At 34.0% G+C, this 22,618-nt stretch overlaps 3 protein-coding genes across 3 annotated transcripts; all 3 read left to right on the top strand.

Moving 5' to 3' along the window:
* The first annotated feature begins 566 nt into the window (after window positions 1–566).
* Window positions 567–3,246, top strand: LOC145556740 (uncharacterized). Its single transcript, XM_081618388.1, has 2 exons — window positions 567–2,174; window positions 2,477–3,246. Exons 1-2 carry the CDS (start codon window positions 1,324–1,326, stop codon window positions 3,114–3,116), a joined length of 1,491 nt encoding a protein of 496 aa, XP_081474514.1. The 5' UTR covers window positions 567–1,323; the 3' UTR covers window positions 3,117–3,246.
* A 1,857-nt stretch (window positions 3,247–5,103) lies between these two features.
* LOC145556741 (uncharacterized) lies at window positions 5,104–10,788 on the top strand. The gene is made up of 9 exons (XM_081618389.1): window positions 5,104–5,332; window positions 7,014–7,202; window positions 7,580–7,653; window positions 8,255–8,308; window positions 9,150–9,398; window positions 9,475–9,537; window positions 9,874–9,942; window positions 10,276–10,321; window positions 10,472–10,788. Exons 1-9 carry the CDS (start codon window positions 5,311–5,313, stop codon window positions 10,531–10,533), a joined length of 828 nt encoding a protein of 275 aa, XP_081474515.1. The 5' UTR covers window positions 5,104–5,310; the 3' UTR covers window positions 10,534–10,788.
* A 3,307-nt stretch (window positions 10,789–14,095) lies between these two features.
* On the top strand, window positions 14,096–21,751 carry LOC145556742 (uncharacterized). The gene is made up of 11 exons (XM_081618390.1): window positions 14,096–14,513; window positions 16,247–16,422; window positions 16,539–16,720; window positions 16,826–17,548; window positions 17,837–17,914; window positions 18,297–18,612; window positions 18,718–18,917; window positions 19,431–19,507; window positions 20,289–20,390; window positions 21,117–21,303; window positions 21,404–21,751. Exons 2-11 carry the CDS (start codon window positions 16,248–16,250, stop codon window positions 21,491–21,493), a joined length of 2,130 nt encoding a protein of 709 aa, XP_081474516.1. The 5' UTR covers window positions 14,096–14,513; window position 16,247; the 3' UTR covers window positions 21,494–21,751.
* Window positions 21,752–22,618: the final 867 nt, after the last annotated feature.

Raw genomic sequence — 22,618 nt, forward strand, 5'->3', positions numbered from 1 at the left:
GGTGGACGTAGCTAGGTTACACATACGGTACCATATGAGGCGGCATGGAGTAGAAGAGGTTGTAAGAGACGTGATGTAGATGCTATTTAATTTGATATCTTGAGAACTAAATTCAAGATTTTAACCATTTAATCTAGTCGATCAGAATATTAGAAATAAAAGTTATCATGGCGAATAGATGTCATATCCAAACATGACATTATCTCAGACATCTGTATAAGAAAGTTTTGAATAAGGCCATTTCATGTAATTAATAAAACGCAAATACTACGGGTATGTAAAATTGCTCCAAAAGGTCACTATGGTCTCACAACAAATAATTGTTTATCTAATCATATGAGAAAAAAAAATTCCATATATATATATATATATATATATATATATATATATATATATATATATATATATATAAATACAGGCAATATTTTGCCTAATTTGAATACATCCTGATGTACATGTACTTGTGTTCATCTTCTACATACATGGTACCAATATGAACGGTAATCATCTATCATTAGCTAACTTGTGTAACACTTATACCTGCAAAAACAAGCAGTTAATTTTCTGCCTCAAATTCAATAATGAAGGGTAAAAATAGGTATGCTTCAGAGAAAAAACAAAGTAAGAATGAAACTGTTACCTAAACATCAGTTATTTTCCACAAAACTTTCACTCCTATACACAAGAAGCAAGCAGAAATATCAAAGATGCCATGACATAAGCATGTAATACTCCAGCTGATATCATACATTACTAAGTTTAGCAATGTATATACAATTTCAACTTTCCTCATATTATACCTTTCCTTTATTAGTAAACTGTAAATGTGATTGTAAACAGACATTCAGATAAGTCCGACTAGATTTTTAATCATATCGATCTAATCACCTTAATTAAAACTCCACAACTTTAAGGCGGTTAATATCTGACTCATCAGATTATGAGATGTCAGCAGTACAACCTCATAAGGAACTCAGAGGAGGTGTTAACTTAGGCATATTGCTTCAGCTTGCAGTAACTTAAGCTAACAGAATTTTACCAAATAAAGCTTGTTCATATCCAAAATGCTACAAGGCATCTCATTCTTGTACAAGACATCCCCAAAGAATCGATTTCTTGCGCGATTCACCAATCATAGGCCTCATATATAATTAATCAACCTTCTTAAGGTTCTATGTTCTTTAGACTTTCTAGCATTATTATTGCTTCCTTTTGACTTTTTCACCTTGCTGGAATCTAGCTGCAAAAAAAGTTTCTTCTTCCCAATCAATTCTGAGTCTATAAATAGATTCAAAGCTCATCCTTGAATCGCAGAGAGTAAACATGGCTATTGTTACATGTGGAAATGCCGATATATGGGCATGGATCCAAAATCTTCCACCACCAACTCAATGGATGAAGGATTCGATGTCAACATGCATATGCACATCAAACACATCATTGGCAACCCTTAGTCTCAACATAACCAAAAACACTTCAACCCAATCACTTTCCTTTGCCATAATCGCAAACTTTAACCTCCCTGTAACCCTTTGGATCTCAAAACCAGTATACATCTCTACTTCCTCAAACCTCCTGAGTGATGATAACACGATATACAATCTCATTTCAAATTTCATCCAAGACGTTCTCAAATATGGACCTACCAAACAAACTCATCCCTTCATATTCCCCAAATTAAATCCTCCGCCTAACTTGAAAGACATCTTCAATGTTTCCTTTCTTACCTTAGTTTTCTTAGTTTGCATTTATGAAGCTCCTAATGATCTTCGTTACAATTGCCTTAAATCTCTAAAAGATATGCTTTCGACTTCACAATCTCGTGAAGCCTCAAAGCAACTCATAAGGCTCTTAGGGTCTAAAACCGAGGAGCAATGGATGAGATGCCTAAATCTAGCTATCACAAACTGGAAAATGGAGCTAAGAGCAGCCAACCGCATCCTCAAAGGACCTTCTCCTCTGTATTCTCATGGTTTTTCAACTTCTGGGTTATGGAAAGTTCAGCTGTATTGTCCTCTAATAACCATGGAAGTCGAGAACACAAACGGTTCAGCTGACGAGCGTTTAGCTTTTTCTCTAAACTACCACCATCTGGAGGGTGTCATACAGCTCAACTATAAAACCATACTGAGGGAGAAATGGATCGAAGTAATGGTAAACATCGACAACATAAGGTACGGAGTTTTCACTATTTACACACAACCAATATACTTTTATTTTGATTAGGGCACTTATATAAATGTCAATTCTTACAAAAATAAAATAAACTACATTTCAAAAAATTTCAAGGAAAATCATTCTAGTACACATACTGCAATTCTTACAATAGTTCTTACTTATTAGAATTAATCTTCAATATTCTGAAAATTTTGAAATGTACTCTGTACCATTTTCTTCTTGGCTTTATTAAAGTATTTTGCTCAATCTTGTAAGTACAAAGTTTGATTTATGTTTTATATTACATCTTCTCTTACAGACTAGATGTCATCCGACTTGTAAGTGAGAAAATTCTAAATGATCGAGGAGCAGGGGCAGCAGAAAAGCACTTCCCTTCAAGAATCTCACTCCAGGTCACTCCAGCATCTCAGGCAGACATCTTAAGCGTCTCGGTGAGCAAATCTTCGGAGAATCCCAAGAAGGAGATTGAAATAGAGAAGACAATAGAAGGATCATTTGAGCCTCTAAACAAAGTGGGAGTACAGGTATCAGCAGGAGAGACCACAACAACAGTCTTCAAACCATGGAAATTTGAAGAGACTGCAAAGGGTGACAGTGGGGGTTTGAACTGGTTTCTGCATGACAGTGGAAACGGAAGAGAGGTCTTTTCGTCTAAGCCTTCTCCAATGAAATTGTTTCAGCCTAAGGCGTGGTTTAAACACCGGTATTCTAGTGCATACAGGCCTTTTACCAGACAGGGAGGGGTCATATTTGCAGGAGATCAGTATGCAGAGACGGTATGTTGGAAGGTGGACAAATCAGCTATCGGGAAGAAAACAATGGAATGGGAGCTTGCGGGTTGTATTGGATTAACATACTGGCCAAACAAATACAGGACATTCTACAATGAAACAAGGAGGGCCGAGTTCAGAGAGACTCTGCAGCTCACTCTAATGTAGCTAGATTAGAGGCCCATGTAGAATGTAGATAAACTGAAGTTTAGCTTATCTCTAATGTTATGTTGCATTGTAATGTAATATATATCTCTTTCAATTTTTACCAGTATTATCAATTTAGCCTACAAACTCGTGTGGCTTGTGAAGCGGTTTGAGGGCAGCAAATTGATTAAGTGCAATCTTCGACTAATCTAGTTTGAGCAACTACAACAAGTGGTGAAACAAAAATAGACGACACGAGTCTATAATTCACAATAAAGTCTTTATACAATATCACTTCTATGGAAATAGACATTATAACTAAAGGTAGTTTATTTACAAGTCAATCAATTAACAATAAAAGAGGTAAGGTCATAATCAATCATCTTATCATTGGATTTCAAGTTTTCAACTTTCAATTGACTAAATTTTTTTATGACAACAAGAACTAACAAATCAACAAAAAATACAGTACTTGACAAATTTGATTAAGCAATTGTAATTTGTAATTAACATGTAAAACAACGACAATGTAAAGCAATTTAAATACACAATGCAGTAAGATAAATCCAATTAATATTAAAGTGTAGAATATGCAATTAGATTGAAAGTTAGAGGTGAGAGCACAAAAGAAATCAGTAATTTACCCAAAAACAAGAGAATTCCATACAAAAATTAAAGAAATAGAGGGAAAAAAGTGAAATTTATCATGCCAAAAAACGTTCAAAATTAACCCAATTGAGAAAAATAAAATGCTCTAGCTATGATCATACAAACCCTAGGAATTTAACAACTATCAAATTGAACAAGAAAAAAATAATGCAATTACATAATTCTACATTTATAAAACATAAGATTTAACAGCGAATACCAGGTCGCCGTCGCCGGTTGTAGAAACTCCACCGACTCGGCCACTTGAGCTTTCCCTCAGTGGCCGGGTTTACTTAAAGAGGGTTAATCGGTCGGCTCATGGTTACTTGTTCAAGTTTTTTTTTTTTTTTAATGGTAAAGAGGACTTTGATTAGACTTTTCTTACGGATTTTCTTAGTCTAGTATTTATAGGCCACCCCCTTGGCTGGGAGCAGAGGGGAGAGTAAGAGATTTCATATTCCCAAGTACCCTCAATTGGTATAATTCGAACATGACCTCAAACCTTTAGGAATTAAGGTAAGAGTCTTACCAAGTGAGCCAACATTTTACAAGCGTATGGCTTTGAAAATAATTACACCATACTACTTTTGTTTTCAAGAAGTCTTAACAAATACGAGTATAAAGTACTATATTATTTAAACACACAAATTGGAGTTTGAGAAAGGTTAGATTAGTTGAATAGGTGTATGATTAATGAGGGTTTTTATTTTTTTATTTTATTTTTTTATTTTATTTTATTTTTTTATTTTTTTTTTTTATCATCAATCTTTAACCTTTGCCTCTCTCTACACCCAAAATGATTAGTAAAGCCTTGTAATTAGAGCTAGCCGTCTATTACACGACCAATAATTTGACTGAAACTAACACTACACAAACACAAAAACAAACATGAAGTCGACACGACACAATACAAAGCTAACCTTAACATGACCTGTTTTGATAAGCTAGTCAAATTATGCAATCATCTTACATTTTGCATAGTTTTTGATAAGCTTTGTGAACAACACGAAATGTACATGAGATCAAGATACGACAAGACATAACTTTTACACGTAATGGTTTTCAGTATTATATTTTTGGTGGAACTATGCCTCATTAGCCTAAATAAAAGTATACTAAAATGACAATTAGTGAGGGACTAGTACTAAGAGAGTGAGGATGAAAACTTTAAAAAATAACCAAGGAATACATGGTCTAATGATAAAGATTGAATACACAAGCTTGAGCTTATGTAATTCTCCCTATGAATCGTTAAGGGGTGGATATTCCTTTATCCTTTTTCCCCACTCTTAAAGGGTCTTACTCGCTAACGCCCTAACCCAATATAGTTTTGATATCTAAAATTGAGAATCTGCGCACGGCCGTGAAGAGTGAACTTTCACAGTTAAGACATAAAGAAAGAGGGGCGGACATTTCGAAGCAATTTTGGGCAATACTACTACTTCCTCACCTTCTCCTCCAACTTCTTAAGACTTTCTTCTTACTACCTCACCTTCTTTCTCTCTCATCCCACAGATCTCCTCCATTTTTCCCTGCATTTTCTCGTTTGATTCTTCACTTCATTTTCATGGAGACTGCCGCCTTCCGTCGTAAGCCTTTCTCTATCCTCTCTCTCTCTTTCTCTTCACTTTTGTTTCTGTATGTTACTGTTCTTCATTTTTACCTGCATTTTCTTGTTTTGATTTATGCTGTTTTTGGTGTAATTTTTTTCACCTTGTTTATTAATCTTTGATCAATTTAACCCCTTTTCCCCGCTTTTTCTAGATTGGAATTGTAATTGTGTTGATGGGGTGTTTTGTTTTTATCACAAATCATCTTCAGCTGTATGATTTTATAACTTCAATTTGTAATTTTTGATTGGTTGGTCATATCTCTGATTGATACAATTTGGGAAATTTTTTGAATGACTAATTTCCCCCCTTTATATTAGTGGCAATTGAGATGATTGTGTCGAATTAGTGATAGTTCTAATGTTCTATAGACTGATAGAAGTTATTGATTATGCTGCAATAAGCAGATTTAATTTTGCGAAGAACGGTTTCGTGCTTGTTACATTTGTGATTATGGATAGAAAAATTCCAAAGGGACTTTATTGGGTTGTAGTGTAGGTTGGCACCACTATGAACATGAACCCAGAACTTGAGGTTTTTAATGATTTTTACAACAATAAGGGAATAAGGGAGAGCTAATTCAAAAAGGATGGGGTCGGCTACATGAACGCACATGAATCCCTCATATGAATACTAGCTTGTGTTTAGCTATAACTGATGCCCTCAATTGTGTGAATGTGTCTTGTCTTGTTTTACCACTTCATTTTAAGTTATCCTCGGTCTACCTCAACTTCTTTTAATCTCACCACTATCCCATCTCTACATTCTTTGGATTGGTGCCTACTTTGGAGGTCTTCATTGTGGATACTGTCTCAGCTACCCCACCCTGATCATTACAATTTACTAATAGTGTGAAAGCCATGGGTATTTTCAGCTATCCAGGGGATAAATAATCAAAACATCATTTTGATTCAGTAGTGATTTTGATTGGAGTTTTATTGTTAGGGAGGGATTTGTGGATTCATGCTACATACTCTTCAGAGTTCTATCATACATTCATACATACTAGTTATTTTATGATGGGGTAATTAAGATGAGATTTATATGGAAGAGGACATAACATGATCACATGACCCATATTTTATGCTCAAAATGAACATAATTTGCACCTAATTACTCTGGAAAAACTCTGAGTTGACCTGTCTGGGTGCTTTTTATTGAAAGTAAGAGAGGGTTCGAGCAAGTTCTAAATACTCTTTTGGCCTTTAGGATGTGGTGATAATCTTAAGACAACAACTACTACTTCTTTCCCAGTGAACATGTATAGCTTTGATTACTAAGACTGTCAATTATTCGTCTCTAAAAATAAGTGAGAATGGACTGTCTTCTCTGTTCGAAATTTGTTTTATAATATTTGGATTTAGGCCTATTCAGCTGAATTGCATGAAAATGTGGCTTTGTTCTGTAAATTATGTAACGTATATTTTGCCTTCATTCTGTGCTTAATTGTTGTTTCTTGTCCCAGATTTATAATATTTAGATCCTCTACTGTTTTGCGATCTCTGTCTGTATTTAGGAGCAATGAAAATATGATGTGATTGTCTATATTTAGCCCTTGATGTGTCATTTTGTCTTTAATTGGCCTATAATAGCATAATGATGGTATGACACTGAGACAACACTGCTTTTCTGTATGGAACTTGGTATTTCTGCATCATAGTTTCTGCTGGCAGCATTTCACATGCTTCTTCTTCGCTTGAGAAGCCTGGTCTGGCTTCCTGGCCCACTGTGGTTCGATCTCACTGTCAAACTCTCGCTGTTGGAAAGCTCACCTCCTCCTCAAGGCAAGCAAGACTTGTAGTGTCATGTGCAAAGACACCTGAAACAACCGTGTCATCCAATTCTGATGGTGTGTTCTTTATTGTTAGCTTATGTTATCTTCTAAATTCTAACATTCATTCCCTCCTTTCCCTTAAGTATGCCCTTCCTGATTTAACTATAGCCATGGGATATCTTTTCGAATAAGTATAATGAACATGTTCTATTACTAATAATTGAATGTCCCTGTTATCTAATTTACTTAAAATATCCACCTTGAAACTTTTGCATGCCGTGCAATATTGCGAGTCAGAAATTTCAAGGTGGATAGTCTGATTGGACAGAAAGGAGCAAAAGCTTTGCAATTCTCTTTTGTTTGTTTTGTTGTAGCTTTCTTGATAACAGTTCTTATATATGTTGCTCTTTAGTCATAGCGTTGACTATAGTTTATTGACCTTATTGGGACAGCTCCAGTAAACAACAGATCAAAAGGCTCAATAGAGAAGCATGCTGTGCGCACCACTTTCCCCAATGCATTTGAGGTATGTTGGCCTCTTTACAACATGCTTTTTTATGATGCATGTTAACATAACTTGTGCATTATGTGCAAAGAGAATTTTATTTCCAATAAATTATACATTGGCTGCAGATAGTTAAACTCTTGTCTTTCATGCAAGAGACGCTTACAAAATAAAAATATTCAAAGCATTATGTTATAGTTGTCACACTCATCATTTCCATATAATATGTGTGCAGCCTTCTCTTAAATTTCTATTAGCACCATTTTAACACCTCTAGCTAGTATTGAGAATTGGAAAAACAAAGAAAGCAAAAGCCATGCTTGGTGCATTTCATTCCAACTCATTAAAGGTAGAAAAGAGAGCTGGTTTGGCTTGCACGTTTATTTACTCAACTTTTTCCAGAGCACAAATAATGATAAAAGTGTTAAAATGTCATCGATCATGATTTGGTAGGCCACTGTACAACTTCTAAGTAAAAAAAACATAATAGAGTACTCATTATGTTTAAATTAATATTTTAATTCATGTGTTATTGATGCTTAGTATATATAGATGCTTTAGGGGGAAAATCATGGAAGCTTATTTTTCACATGTTTATTTTAATGGATGAAACTTTCTTCAGGCATTGCTCTTGGAGGTTTGTGATGAAACAAGTGTTGCTGAGGTACAGCTAAAGGTAATGCTTTTTAATCCAAATGTAATAGATGGTTTGCTTTTACATGTTAAACTCTCTCAGTTTTTTTTTTTTTATAAGAGATCAAGTTTTGAGATCTCCATCTGATTATTAATACTTAAGTGAAGTTATAATGAAGGAAGTCAAACAAAGTTGTCTTGAGTTAATATTTCATGCTAAGTTCTCCGGAATTGAAGTTGCAAGTTTAGGGGTTTGTATCAAAAACATTACTCCCTCCGTCCCTTTATTAGAAGCCTATTTCTAATATGAATTACTCACTAATAAAGAAAAATAGGCTTCTAATTTAGGGACGGAGGGAGTACTGTTTTGTTGATTAGGTTAATGTTTATGAGATGAATTTTTTTACTGGTAGTAGTTGGGATTCCGGACTTTGAGACTACTTATTTTTACATGATTGCCTTTGAGTCCTATAGACATATACTCATGAAATTGTGACTGTTCTAGTATAGCCATGTCAGAAGAAATAGAATATTTCTGGAAACAAATATGTATAGTACAACATATACGAATCGCCTCAAATCATTGTTTATTTGATCACCTTGAATGCTTGGGTTTTCTAACACTGGTGCAGACTTACATGTCATTGAGCTGAGCCTGTTTTATGTGGTTTCTAGACTTTCTACTGATGGTTAGTTATGCTTATGTTTCATTTTGGATATACTTTTAAAAACTGTTCAGTATTGCACCATAGATGTGGGATTGTGATCTTCACGAAAACTTAGTGTTCTGTTTGACATATGGGCTTGACCTTTTGGGGGGTTGTTGGTGGGGAGTAATATTTAATTAACAGTTATGTAAGTTTGTAGCTTGTAATGTGTTGCAGGTTGGAGATTTTGAGATGCATCTTAAGAGAAATGTTGGAGCAATGCATGCTCCTGTTCCAATTGCACCACCTATCCCAAGTGAACCCATGGTTCAATCAGCTCCTGCCCCACCTTCAGCATCAGCTTCAAAGCCCTCTCTTGAAAAGACCGGTCTCTTTGCAAGTGCCTCCTCGGCAGTATCGTCAAAGTTGGCTTCTCTAGAAGCCTCTTCTGGAGCCAATGGATTTAAATTAGTATCATCACCAACAGTATGTATTTAAATTTTCATCTCTATAGAACAACTAAGAGACTACCGCATCACTAAATCTTTTACCCCTTGTTCAGGTGGGCTCGTTCCGGAGAGGAAGAACAGTAAAGGGCAAAAAGCAGCCTCATAACTGTAAACAGGTAACAGTTGAACAGTTGAATATGGAGTTGGCTGTATGAATTAATATATGATTATCCTGATGATCTTTTGAGAACATCTTTTCTGAAACTGACTTAGTAGATTATTTATCTCTGAACTGAAGGCCTGATACAATCGGAATTGCTTCATATACTTGCACTTATTGACATTCACAAGATGAGAGAAATGTCTAATTAACCCAACTTAAATAATGCTTTATAGCTGAGGCAGTATCATGTTGAGTTTACAATTTTGATTTGGGTTTTTCGTGTGCGTGAAATGTGGTTAAATTATTATTAATTGGACAAACCTTTCATATTGCTGCCAATGAAATGCAGGGTGATATTATCAAAGAGGGACAAGTGATTGGTTATATTGATCAATTTGGAACTGAGCTTCCTGTCAAGGTTAGCTTCTGTCAGCTATTCTTTCTTGGCAAAAAGCATGTATGGTATTAAAACTAACTGAAGGGCGACTTCTTACTTTTTTGGGGAGGGTGGATTTTATTGTCTCATGAGTGATCAGGGCGAGAGAGTCTCGCACAAAACTTGCTCTTTTTCCTATACTTTCCTCATTGACAATGCAAGTACACAAAGTCTTATATGTGGCTGGTCACACAATGCGGCCATCCATTATGAGGGTTTACTTCATTAGTGTTATAGGGGTTACTCGTTCAATTTTACTGGGGTTACTTCATTAGTGTTATATTCTCAATAATAATTTAATTATTGAATGTGCAGTCGGATGTAGCGGGTGAAGTCCTGAAGCTGCTCTTTGAGGAAGGAGGTATGTGAACAGACGATTTCTTATTCAAACCTTTTATAAAGCATAAATAAACCATAAAATCATAAGGGCTGCCCCTTTACAAAAATGCTTCTTTTTCAGTTTTCTCAGTTTACAATTTTAACTTTTTTACTCTGCAATTGTTTCTTGCAGAAGCTGTAGGCTATGGTGACCCCCTTATTGCTGTTTTGCCATCATTTCACGGCCTCAGATGAATGTCACCTCTTTGATCTGTCGATTCTGCATTTATTTCATTCCGTTTCAGCCACCCTAATGTTTCAGTTAGTTACTGGTTTATGGTTGCTTCTTGTTCTTCAATTAAAAAGAGAACTTAGATGTAGATATTTGTTGCCATTTAGCAGCATTTTGAAGCAAAAGGTATGAAGAATCTGTTCAATTACTGAACGATGATTTTCTTAGTTGGACAAAAAACAGCATACATTATATCAATTTGTTACATTTGTATCTCAGTTGTCAAAAAAAAAAAAAAAAAACATTTGTATGTTCTTGATACATTGGATTCGGAAGCAGGTATTTCTCTCAATTTTATGAGCTTTAGTTGTTCTATCTACTTCTATTTGCGCTTTCAGTGGTAGCTGCAATCACTTATTGGGTTTATCATACATGCACGATGTATGCTTTCTATTTCTTGAACACACACACGTATCGATTGATTGACTACAAACTTGTGGATACATAATTTTTGTTTAAATCTTTAGTAAAAAAATTTATGCATCTCTTCTCGTATGTTATTTTCTTTTGTTACTCATAAGGGACACTCTTGTGTTTACACAAGTTTTTTTGTAAGTTACGCAAGTATCTGCACTATCTATAGATTTTTTTTATGGCACTTAAGGCTCTCATTATCGAATTTATATCTTACTCTTGCTTTGCTAAAGCAAAAGAACTAGATGCTTGTGAAAAACAATTTCCTTGGTCGTAAAACACACCTTGAGGTTCATGTTGATCAAGCGATTTGATGTCAATGTCATTCCAAGTTGCTGACCTACTAAGGTAGTCAAGTACTCCGGTAGGCTTCCTATACAAAGCTATTTTTTCCCAACTTGTCACCATATAAATTATTTGAATTTTTTGTACCCAAAAAAAAAAAAAAAAAAAAACATAGAAAGAAGAAAGAAAAGGAGAAAAGAAAAGTAGTCTTGTACTCTTGTTTATTAGAGTGTGCTAACTAAAGAAGAGTAGTCTTGTTTATTATGGAGTACTAACTAATGGTTATTCTACTGCATCAAATCTTATCTTATATATATATATATATATATATATAAAGGGGAGTTTTTTCCCGAGTTTTTAGAGAGCTTATAAATCTTAGTAGTAGCCAATTAAATAGGAGATTATTAATTTCTTTTAGAATTAAATAATTCAAATGTCATGTAAGCAAAATTGGCGAATAAGATTTTTAAGTTTAAATTAATTAAATATTATATATTATCTTTTAATATTAGGAATTTTATCTAAATATATAACAAATTTAAGGCTCATAAAAAAAAAATAACAAACAAACCGTGCATCGCACGGACTTCATCTAGTCTAATATATAAGGGAGTTTTGTCCCGAGTTTTTAGAGAGCCACGTAGGACTTAATTATCATAGCGCGCCATGTAGAATAATAAATTTTAGTGGTAACCAATGAAATAAGAGATTATTAATTTCTTTTAGAATTAATTAAATCAAATGCCACGTAAGCAAAATTGGCGAATCATATTTTTAAGTTTAAATTAATTAAATATAAAATATTATCTTTTGATTTTATGAATTTTATCTTAATATGTAACAAATTTTAGCACATAAATACAAAAAAATAGAAAATTCAAACAAATTGTGCATCGCACGGGCTTCATCTAGTGTTGTTCAAATGAGAATTTAAAAACTTACTTTAAACCCTTTAAAATTTAGGAAAAGTATTGTGTAGAACGGACTCACGTGAGTCCAATCATACAAAAAGAAAATTTAATTGTTAGAAATTAAATAATAATGGTCAGATATTAGATAATAATTATGAGAAATTAGATAATAAGTGTCAGAAATTAGATAATATTGGTCAGGTATTAGATAATAAGTATCAGAAATTAGATAATATTGGTCAGATACTAGATAATAAGTATCAGAAATTAGATAATAAGTGTCAGAAATTAGATAATATTGGTCAGGTATTAGATAATAAGTATCAGAATTTAGATAATATTGATAAGGTATTACATAATATTGGTCAGGTATTACATAATATTTGTCAGACATATATACCCTGTAAGTGTTGTTGAAGTTTCTGGAGGAATCAGACCACCAAAAGTATTACTGGAGGAAAGAAGTCGATAATTAACAACATCGACCGTCTTCATCAATCTCTATTAATGGTGAAATGGCGACAAAGATTAAAGAAGTGTATACAGAAAAGACAGAAAGAGGTGCAACAATGGCAAAATAAGAAGAGAGAGAACAAAGCCAGGAAAACCAGCAAAATTGTTAAAATAGCTTAAAAGAGGTGCAACAATGGCGAAATAAGAAGAGGGAGAATTAGAAGAAAACCAACAAAATTGGAGGAAAGAAATTGATTACAACATCAACCGTCTTCAATCTCTACTAATGGCGACAAAGATTAAAGGATTTGGGAATGGCGGCGAAAGCGGATGGTGGAATGGGCTGACTTGGGTGGCAGTGGGTGGTGGATGATTGTCTGCATTATAAACTGGACTAATGTGAGTTTGTTCTACACAAAATCTTCTATAAAATTTATGATGTGTTATGTGTTTAAAAAAACTGTAAAAGCACTTTATTTATTTTATTTTTTAAATGGAATATTTAGGGGTTATTTTATTAAATAATAAAAGCCATTCATCACTTATAATCATTGCTTGCGAGATTTAAATACTCAATATAAGTATGTAGTATTAAAATCCCTAAATTAATGTCATTACTTCTAAATAGCTCTCAACTAATATTAGATATTGTTGCATCATTCTTGCATTGATGTAAACACACTTTATAATTCAAATATAATATAATTTAATTTTGCTTTTAAAAACAACTACAATTTCACTTTATAAGAAATCGAATATAATAAGGAGTAGGAAGAATTTCATATGCAATAATTACTAATTAGTGATAATTAAAATACTAGTATAAAATTATTTATGATACAAAATGAAGTACTAGTATTAACACAATATATTGATTAAGGAAATACAACCATCGTTTTTTTAGTGTTACACTTCGATTATTTTTCATTATTCATATAATGGTTTTGACTTTACTATTCTATTGATTTATAAAACTCAAATGTTGTTGTGTAATGTATTTTTGGACTCGTCGTAATGTATATATACTCCGTACACATTATCAATTTTCTTATGATTTTTATTAATATATAATTGAATAAAACAATTATCAAAACCACGTCTCAACATGCATGTTTAGTCAAATTATAACACTTTAAAAACACATACAAGGAGTGCATTTTTTGTTGGTCATGAATACTAAATACCGTATATTCTTATGGAAATTTTTTAACGTGATTTACTCAAAACACCCTTTTTTTCTTTATAAAGAAAAATTTAAACATCTAAACATCTGAGTACTCTATCAAAGAAAAATTTAAACATCTAAATCATGACACAATATGTCAATCATGTTGTTCAAGCTACTTTAGATTTATTACATATGTTACATACCACCTCCACAATTTATACTTCCACTATAATCATGCTTATTAAATGACCTAAAACCTCCACACCATACCCAAATAATTTTTTTTTAAAAAAATAAAAATAACAAACCTCAAAGCATATAATAATGGTAAATTCCAATAATAAATTGCATAAAAATCAAAGGGATACCCTAAGCTTTGTATAAACCAAAATCACAAATGGCAAAATCCACTAAGCTACACAACAAAAATACAGGGGTAAAACCGTAAACTTACATATATATCGTGTCAGTTCATCCCGTACATTTCCTGATACAGTGTACTACTATTCCTTTTTCGCGCTTCATAAACCCCAACACTGTTACACATTTACACCACCACCTTTTCCACTTCTCTTACGCATACTTCATCTTTCTCTCTCCTCTTTCCAGAATTCCGGCGCTACTACTCCGTTTAACGCCGCCGTATTTCGTCTCTTGCTTTTGAAGTTTCTGGAATCGTCGTGAATTTTCTTTTGATCGTCGTGAATTTGAGGTTTAATTTCCATTTTTGGCAAAATTTTGATCTTATTTTTTGGTTATTTTTGGAAATATTCTCGTTTTTGTTAATCTGCTGAAATTGTTTATGTAATGCTGTTTTGTGTGAGTTTTTTCATTGTTTGTTTGCATTTTTGTGGAATTATTTTGTTTTTGCTTGTTTATTACTATTCAGCGTTTGGAAATGTTGATGTTATTGTTAAAAAACTTTGATTTTTTTGCTTGGTTTTGATTTTGTTTTCTATGTTATTTTTGACGATGAATTTGTGCTAATAATGTCAATTTATACTTCAATTTAGTGTATTTATTTCATTGGATGTGCTTAGGTATATATGTTGTGGTTTTTGAAAATCTATTAGGTTCATGTTGTTAATTTTGATGAATTTACTTATTGGCTAGGTGTTTAAATTGTTGTCGTCGCCTTTAACGATTTAAATTGATGATTTGACTATACAATTACTATAATTTTGAGCTTAAATTATGGATTTAGCTTTGCGTTGATGTTGAATGGATGGTGGTTTATTAGAGAAGTGGCTATTTGTATAAGTTTTAGCTTGAGAATTGTAATTTTGAACCTCTGATATTGAAGTAGCTCAACCTTATGGTCTTTGTCTTGATACTACCCCGCCTGTCTAGAAGTAATAGTCACATATGCTATTTTGGGATGTCCGAAAGAAATGTATGTTTTTTTGTGAAATTGTGATGGACGATGGACTGTCCAAAAGCCCCATTGAAATTGTGTGATGGAGACTAAAGAGTGTAAGATATATATTTTACTTTAGGTTCTTTTAGTAGAATCATGTTCTTAATTATTTTGGCGTGAATGTGCAATTATTAATGTGTACTATATAGGACGGAGAGAGTATTATGCTGCATGTAACGTTTTTTTTTGGGTATGAAATTTTTGCTGAACGATTTCTGTTATTGGGTTAATTATGAGAAAGATGGTGTCACGTTTTTTATTATACAGCATTGTTTAGAAAACTGCATATGTAAACACAGTATGCATTATGCTAGGGTGATTAACTGATTGTTAGCTCATATCTTCACTCCAATATTTGAATTTGGTTACAAAATGATTAATTGACCTTTTGTCAAAGATTAGCTCAACTGCTCAAGTATAATGTGAACTGACCCAGCCAGTTTTGTCTAGTGGTATTTGCAGTCAACAACAAAGTCTGTGAGATGTGTTTAGGCCTTTAGGGTGTAGTAATCTTAAGGTTTAATGCAGATATTCAGGTCCAGCCATCTGAAACCTCTGGGTGTTTAGTAAAAGTTGGTGATGGTGGTTTTACGTTGCTTACAGATTTACAGGGCTACATCATGTCGATTTTCTCATTGATAGTTTGAACCCAGCACATTATTAGTTTATTACTCAGTATTTGTGTTTAATCATATCACTTATGATTTGAATGGTGGAGTAGTGGACGGTGTATATCTTACCAGCTCCCTGGAGAAATTTGGATAATAACTTGTTAAAACATAATGTCGGTTTTTAGTAACAGTAGAATTATGTTACGGCCTTACTGGATGCCTGAAAAAGGAAGTGTATTCAATTATGATTTGTGCGTAGGAATTATAATCTTGGAAAAAATATATTGCTTTCTCTTATTACTATTACCGAGCTTCTTTTTTTCTTCATTATTTGTTTTGTTATGTTTTAATTGTGTAAGCATGTATTGGAGTTGGCTTTAACTTCTTAAGCAAATATGCATTAACTTTGGTTGATAGGATGGGTGCTGGTAGGAAGACAGAGTCTGTACCGTTGCAGAGTAAGCCACCTCCGCAACATACGATTAATCAAAATCCCTGGTCGGCTCGTAGATTGCCAAAGAAAGACCTCGTTGCGGTTATCTTTGGTTGCAAACATGCCACTTTCAATGAATGTGTTATCAAACAATTATTTGGTTAGTTAGCTACCTGTTGCTCAAAATTGATATATTTTTTTTTCATAATTTGCACTTTGCTATAAGTATTCACAATCTGGCTTTTTGATCAAACAATTTGCTGCATTCTTGAACAGGCTTACCCTCTGCACATATTCAGTATGTGCAACATGTTACTCCAGGCATGCCTCTATTCCTATTCAACTACAGTGACAGAAAACTTCATGGGATATTTGAGGCAATATCTCCCGGTCAATTGAACATTAATCCATATGCATGGACCTTAAATGGCGAAGATGAGACCCCATTTCCTGCACAGGTACTTTTGTCATGATATAAATTTAATTCTTTACTGTAGGTAAAGCTATCCAGGCAAATCTAGCAACTCAAAAGTTGACATAAATTTGTTTGTGCTTGTTATAAGGTTCGTGTGAAGGTTCGTATACCATGCCGACCTCTTACTGAAGAGCAGTACAAGCCTATTCTTGCTAATAATTACAGCAACTATGAGCCCAACCATTTTTGGTTTGAGTTGGACAAAGTCCAAACCAATAAGTTAATCTCTTTGTTCTCAGCTTCTCCAGTTAGCAAAAGTGTTGCAGTCCCCCGCACTACAGCTAAGTGGGGTACTCTGTTTAAACAAGCAATTTCTCCAATGGTTCACCAAGAAGCTGACAACTTGGGAAACGGTAAAGATAAACAAAGAAAGGATGCTGCAGCTGATCAAGATGTAGCGATGAGGCAGGGAAATATTAATACTTCCTCTGAAGGGAAATCATGGAGCTCTTTGTTTAAACCTCAGTCTGATTCTACTTCTAAAAAGGAAGAAGAAGACTCCAACAGTGAAGGATTTTCGAATATGTCAGAAGATGAAGCTTCTCCTGCTATGACTGAAGCCGTTTGCATAGATGAAGCCCCTCCTGTTATGTCTGGAGCCATTTGTGTGGATGAAGCTCCTCCTGTTATGTCTGAAGCCATTTGTGTGGATGAAGCTCCTCTTATGACAGGAGTGCCTCAATTTGATGAAGCTCCTAATGTGTCAGAAGTGACCTATGTGAATGAAACACCTATTCTGTCAGAAGTGAATTATTTTATTGAAGAAATCAGTTCAGAGATGAACACAGATTATCATACTGGTGTTAATAAGGTACCATACTTGTCACTTTATGCTTTTATTGGTCAAAGCAATTTTTGTTGATCACCATACTTGTGTGAAAGTAAGGCTTAGCCCCAATACAAATCATGTTAGCCGACCCCAAATCATTTTGGGACTAAGGCTTTGTTGTTGTAGTAATTTATATATTATAAATTATATTTTGATTATATATATTATATTTTGATTATGTATATTAAATTTGTTGTTTAAATTTCAGTTTCTTCTCATTTCTCTCCATCTTTGTGTGTTGTTGATCCTTAGAGTATCTATTTTGTGTAGTTGATCCAAGCAATTGCGGAGATGAAAGCATTTCAGTTGGATCAAACGCGGAGAATCCAGAGCTTGGAGCAAGATTTGGTAGGGATTTTCCAATATAATTGTGTTGCTTTTCTTTTGTAATTTACACATTATTATTGTTATATCTTGGCTAAGTGGTTGACTATCAAAAACCACAAAAGTGGTCGTGAATTCAAATACATATCCCAAAACAGGAATAATGACTATGATACAAAATGAACTGCAATCTCTAAAATCAAGCTCTATCTGCAAAACTTTATAATAATTTTGCATGATGTCATTTTAGAGAAATGTCCTCCAGATTGTTTGGCCACTGTTTTTTACGACTTATTTCCCCTCTCCCCTCCTTTCCAGCTGCGGTTATTTGATGGACATTAGCTTCTGATCCGTTGATGTGCAAGAACTAACGGCTTTTTTTGAATGTGACTATATTGACATGCAGATAGAAACCAAAAAAAAGGTTTACGAGTTGGAAAATTTTCGGGGATTGGGGATGTCTCTGTCCTCTCATTCATGTGGACATTTTGAGGATCTCCAGTTCCAGAGAACTTCTCAAGATTCCTGTCAATCCATACTTTTAGCAGGTGGATTTAGTGGCTCCTCCTGGCTTCGGGACTTGGATTTGTACCTGCCCTCTGAAGATGTGATGCAATCTCTTGAACCAATGAATACTATCCGTCCATATGCTTCTGTGGTGAAACATGAGAATGCATTATACATTTTAGGAGGTGGATATGGTACATCCTGGTATGACACAGGTACTAATCATTTATATATGACTCATTCCATCTTTTTCTCCTATCTTTTAATGCTAATATTAGAATATATCATCATTAATTTTGATTTTTCTTTCATGGTTAAAGTTGAATCTTATAACCTGGAAAAGGATCAGTGGATGAGCTGCCCTTCGTTGAACAAGAAGAAAGGGAGTTTGGCAGGAGTTTCTTTCTTTGAGAAAATTTACGCTATAGGAGGTGGGAATGCTAGTGACTGCTTCTCGGAGGTTGAATTACTTGATTTGAATGTTGGAAAGTGGATCACTACCAGGTCAATGGCGCAAGAGGTAATGTACATAATTCATCCTGCTACTATCAAGTTTTTGCTTTACCTCTGATTATACGCTTTCATGTAAGCAATCCTTTCTTGTTCAATTACATGCAAAAAGCTAAAAACCGCATATGAATATCCATTCTTGCATTTTGATTGTGTAGCTGAATATCTTGTTCGTCTAGAAAATTAACTGTAACTTATTTTTAGTCTTGCTGAATTGTCCCAAAGTTTTTACTTGCTAGCTGATCAGCATCTACATTTGCTAAAGTATACATTTTTGCCTTTTTTCTTTATATTATGGCTTGGTTCTTTCTCAATATTTTGAAATTTTATAAGCATGGTTCTGATCTAGAAGCATAAGAGAGGTTTCCCAAACCTTTAGTACCAGTAGGCACTTTGAACTATTCAAGTGTTTGCTATCCAAAGTGTGTTATTGTAGGAACAGGAGGCCTATCTCAGTAAATATTTTGTCTGTTAATTTCTGTCATAGCCCAATCAAGGTGATTCTCTTCTTGTGAACTTTCAGAGGTTTGGCCCAGCTGCAGCACAGTTAAATGGCGTGCTTTATGTTGTTGGTGGATATGATGGTCGTGAATACTTAAGGTAAGTTACAGTACCTTTACATTCCTTGTTTTCCATTGTTGGTTGTGTGTTGATGTATAGTGTCTTGTCCCTTCACAATGACCTTTTTTTGTTTTCCTTTTTGCTGAAATCTGTTGTGATATTTAGGAGTCTCATGGAGTTTTCTGTGCTAGTGTTTCAAAATGGTAAATATGTCACGTTTTATGAAAAAAAGCAAGGCATTTTATGACTATTTATCTAGAAGATATTGGATTTCTTATGTCAAATCATTTACCAAGCCACCAATTGTATGTTGCAAGTGCAAGATAATTATGAGTTGTGACAAGATCATTAGTATATTATTGGAGACACTACAATTATTACTTAAGGTATTAGATCATTTTTACAATTTTTTTTTTATTTATTTTTTTTATTATTTTTTTTTTTTGAAATCAAGATCATTTATACAATACTCTATAAAGTAAGATTATGATCAAAAGTTGCATGGTCTCCCCATAACATGAATCTAATCTCAAAGTCATTTACTAATGAAGGTAGGGGATAGCGGTATATTTCTTCGAGCCTTTTTTTTTTTTTTTTTTTTGGGTAATATATCTTCGAGAATTATCTGAAGTAATTTATTTTTTGTGGCTCCTCATTACTGTTTTTTTCATGATCCTGTATTTCCTGTTTGCAGTTCCTTGTCAGATGTAATTTCTGTAATATATTTGTTACAAAAATCTGTCTACTGCTTCCTGCTGAAATGGCTAGTTCTTAAAATATTTTGTCATGGTTGAAAATTCATTTAGCACTCACCTTGCAGGTCCATGGAAAGATTTGATCCTCGTGCACAATCATGGATTAAATTAAAGAGTATGAACACAAGAAGAGGATGCCACTCTCTGACTGTTCTGAATGAAAAGTTGTAAGTAGTCTTTCTCATATTTAGAATTTGTGGTTGATCAAGGTTTGCTTCTTTTTTTTCCCCCCTTCCTATCTTTGAGACTTTGATGACTTTGGTAATCTAAAAAATGGTCACTACTCTCACTAGTAAGAGGGGAAGGAGACTAGTGAAACAGCAGTGGCTACATAGTGTAGTTTTAGGATTCTGGCAAACTCTGAATTACCTATTACAAGTACAATATACTTGCACACGTTGCAATTTATATAAATTGGATTCAAGGACGATCACTTAGATACCTCTCTCGTGTAGCCTAGTATTAGCAGTTGCAAAGAGACTATTTACAGCAGACTTGTTTTAAGAAGTAAAAATACAAGAGACAAGAAATGTAGAGTTTGTCATTCTTTCAATATTTTAAGCAGTTATCACAATTCCCTTAATGTACTTTTCTAAATTCCCATTTGTTAATGTGAGATAGTGTTTCAGTCAATATCTAAATTGTATTCTCTCTCTGATATAATGTGAAATTTTAGATGGAAATTCAATTTAGATGGTTTTGCCATGTCCATGAACAGAATGTGCTGTTAAATGATCTCTTATTTCGCATGACCATTCTACTAAGAATTAAAGAACTGTGGTGTAGACGTGTAGTCTTTGCTCTAATGGTTACCACTAAAAAATCAGTTTTATCAAGTGAATTTCACATGCACCAAAAGCATAGGCAAACTCATTAGTATACTTCATGTGTAGGTATGCCATTGGTGGGTATGATGGAGCTCAAATGGTGCCCACTGTTGAAGTTTTCGAGCCTCGCGTTGGTTCATGGACAATGTTGGAACCGATGAAATATGCCAGAGGATACATGGGTTGTGTGACTCTTGGAAACACTATCTACGCAATAGGTGGGATGCAGGAGAACGAGGAAATCCTGGACACGGTAAGTAATTAAGCGTGCTTTTCTTAAGTAAACTTTGCTGATTACAATAATTTGTAATATTGATAACAAATTCCTCTCTTGCCTTTATTTTTGGTGGTAGGCGGAGTGTTATTCTGAAGGTAAAGGATGGCAACTAACTGACCTGAAGGCCGTTGGGAAAAGATGTTTTTTCTCAGCTGTTGCGGTGTGATGTATTGACGTGATGACATCGAGAATCTTTGTGAATGAAAAGTTTGTATATTTCTAAATTAGCCATCTAACTAAAAACTTCTTAACCCATATTATAATGAGAAGTTAAAGTTGTAATTATGTACTCTACAGTACATGTAAGAGTTGTAACTGAGAGTTTTTTGCGCGTTGGCCATTGTTGATTCCAATAGCGTTCTAACCTCCACACGATACAATATTACAATGTAGGATGGGTTCATATTTAAGGCTATAATCTCAATGGTTACAACCTCCTACTGTTTTCATCTCTCTTTTTATTTTTTGCTTGCTTTTGGGTCCGAATGAACAATACAATTGGGAAAAGGGGGATCTAAATGAGGCAAGACCTCATTGTTTGTTACTGCTTGTGAATTGTGTTAGTCCAAAATTTATACTACGTATTTTCCTTTTGCTTTCTTGGATTGAACTGGTGCCTAGTTCATAGCTACATAGTTATTGTATTGATTCGCACCCAGCTTCCATTATGATGGTAAATTGGTGGTAGTAATGTAGTATGCCTAGTAGAGTAGTAGACTAGTAGATGCTGACCATGCTGTTATCTCATTGCCACTAATTTAGGCATTTATAATGTCCTTTTTTCTTCATAGATAAGCCACATTTATATACCATGTTATCTCGTACCATTATTTTTTTTTAAACAAAAAATCTAAACTTATATTACATCATGGGAAGAAAACCCAAAGAACCGAAAATTATATTACATTATGATAGACTTTTTGGCCTATTTCTCATCCCATACCATTAAACTCAACTCAAAGGATTTTAAATCCCGAAACCAATCTTGATCGCTAAATTGAGGTTTTAAAAGATTATATTTAAGATAATAGAACAAAATTACATGTTTAATCAAAATTGGATGATTAAGTGTACATTTTCTCCGTCACTTGATTATTCTATAAAATTTTCTACTAGTAGAAAAAAGACAGACCATTGAAAATATAAAGATTGGGATGAGTCGATGTCGGTCCATGGTTTGAAAACACTTCCGATGTTGAATTCCAAAAACCAGCGAGAGGTTCCCCACGATAATTAGCAAAACCCAAATGCAGACAAAAAATACAAAATTCCTCTATTTGACAATCAACTA

Source organism: Chenopodium album, chromosome 8, assembly GCF_948465745.1.
Source record: "Chenopodium album chromosome 8, dcCheAlbu1.1, whole genome shotgun sequence".
Classification (NCBI taxonomy): Eukaryota; Viridiplantae; Streptophyta; class Magnoliopsida; order Caryophyllales; family Amaranthaceae; genus Chenopodium; species Chenopodium album.

Bases quoted from the DNA above. Each gene is read 5' to 3' on its own strand.
- LOC145556742 (XM_081618390.1), top strand. From the start codon at position 16,248: ATGGGTGCTGGTAGGAAGACAGAGTCTGTACCGTTGCAGAGTAAGCCA. The intron at 18,918-19,430 runs GTAATGTACATA...GTGAACTTTCAG, and splicing joins CCAGGTCAATGGCGCAAGAG to AGGTTTGGCCCAGCTGCAGC. The intron at 21,304-21,403 runs GTAAGTAATTAA...TTTTGGTGGTAG, and splicing joins ACGAGGAAATCCTGGACACG to GCGGAGTGTTATTCTGAAGG.
- LOC145556741 (XM_081618389.1), top strand. From the start codon at position 5,311: ATGGAGACTGCCGCCTTCCGTC. The intron at 8,309-9,149 runs GTAATGCTTTTT...AATGTGTTGCAG, and splicing joins TTGCTGAGGTACAGCTAAAG to GTTGGAGATTTTGAGATGCA. The intron at 9,538-9,873 runs GTAACAGTTGAA...AATGAAATGCAG, and splicing joins AGCCTCATAACTGTAAACAG to GGTGATATTATCAAAGAGGG.
- LOC145556740 (XM_081618388.1), top strand. From the start codon at position 1,324: ATGGCTATTGTTACATGTGGAAATGCCGATATATGGGCATGGATCCAA. The intron at 2,175-2,476 runs GTACGGAGTTTT...CTTCTCTTACAG, and splicing joins GTAAACATCGACAACATAAG to ACTAGATGTCATCCGACTTG.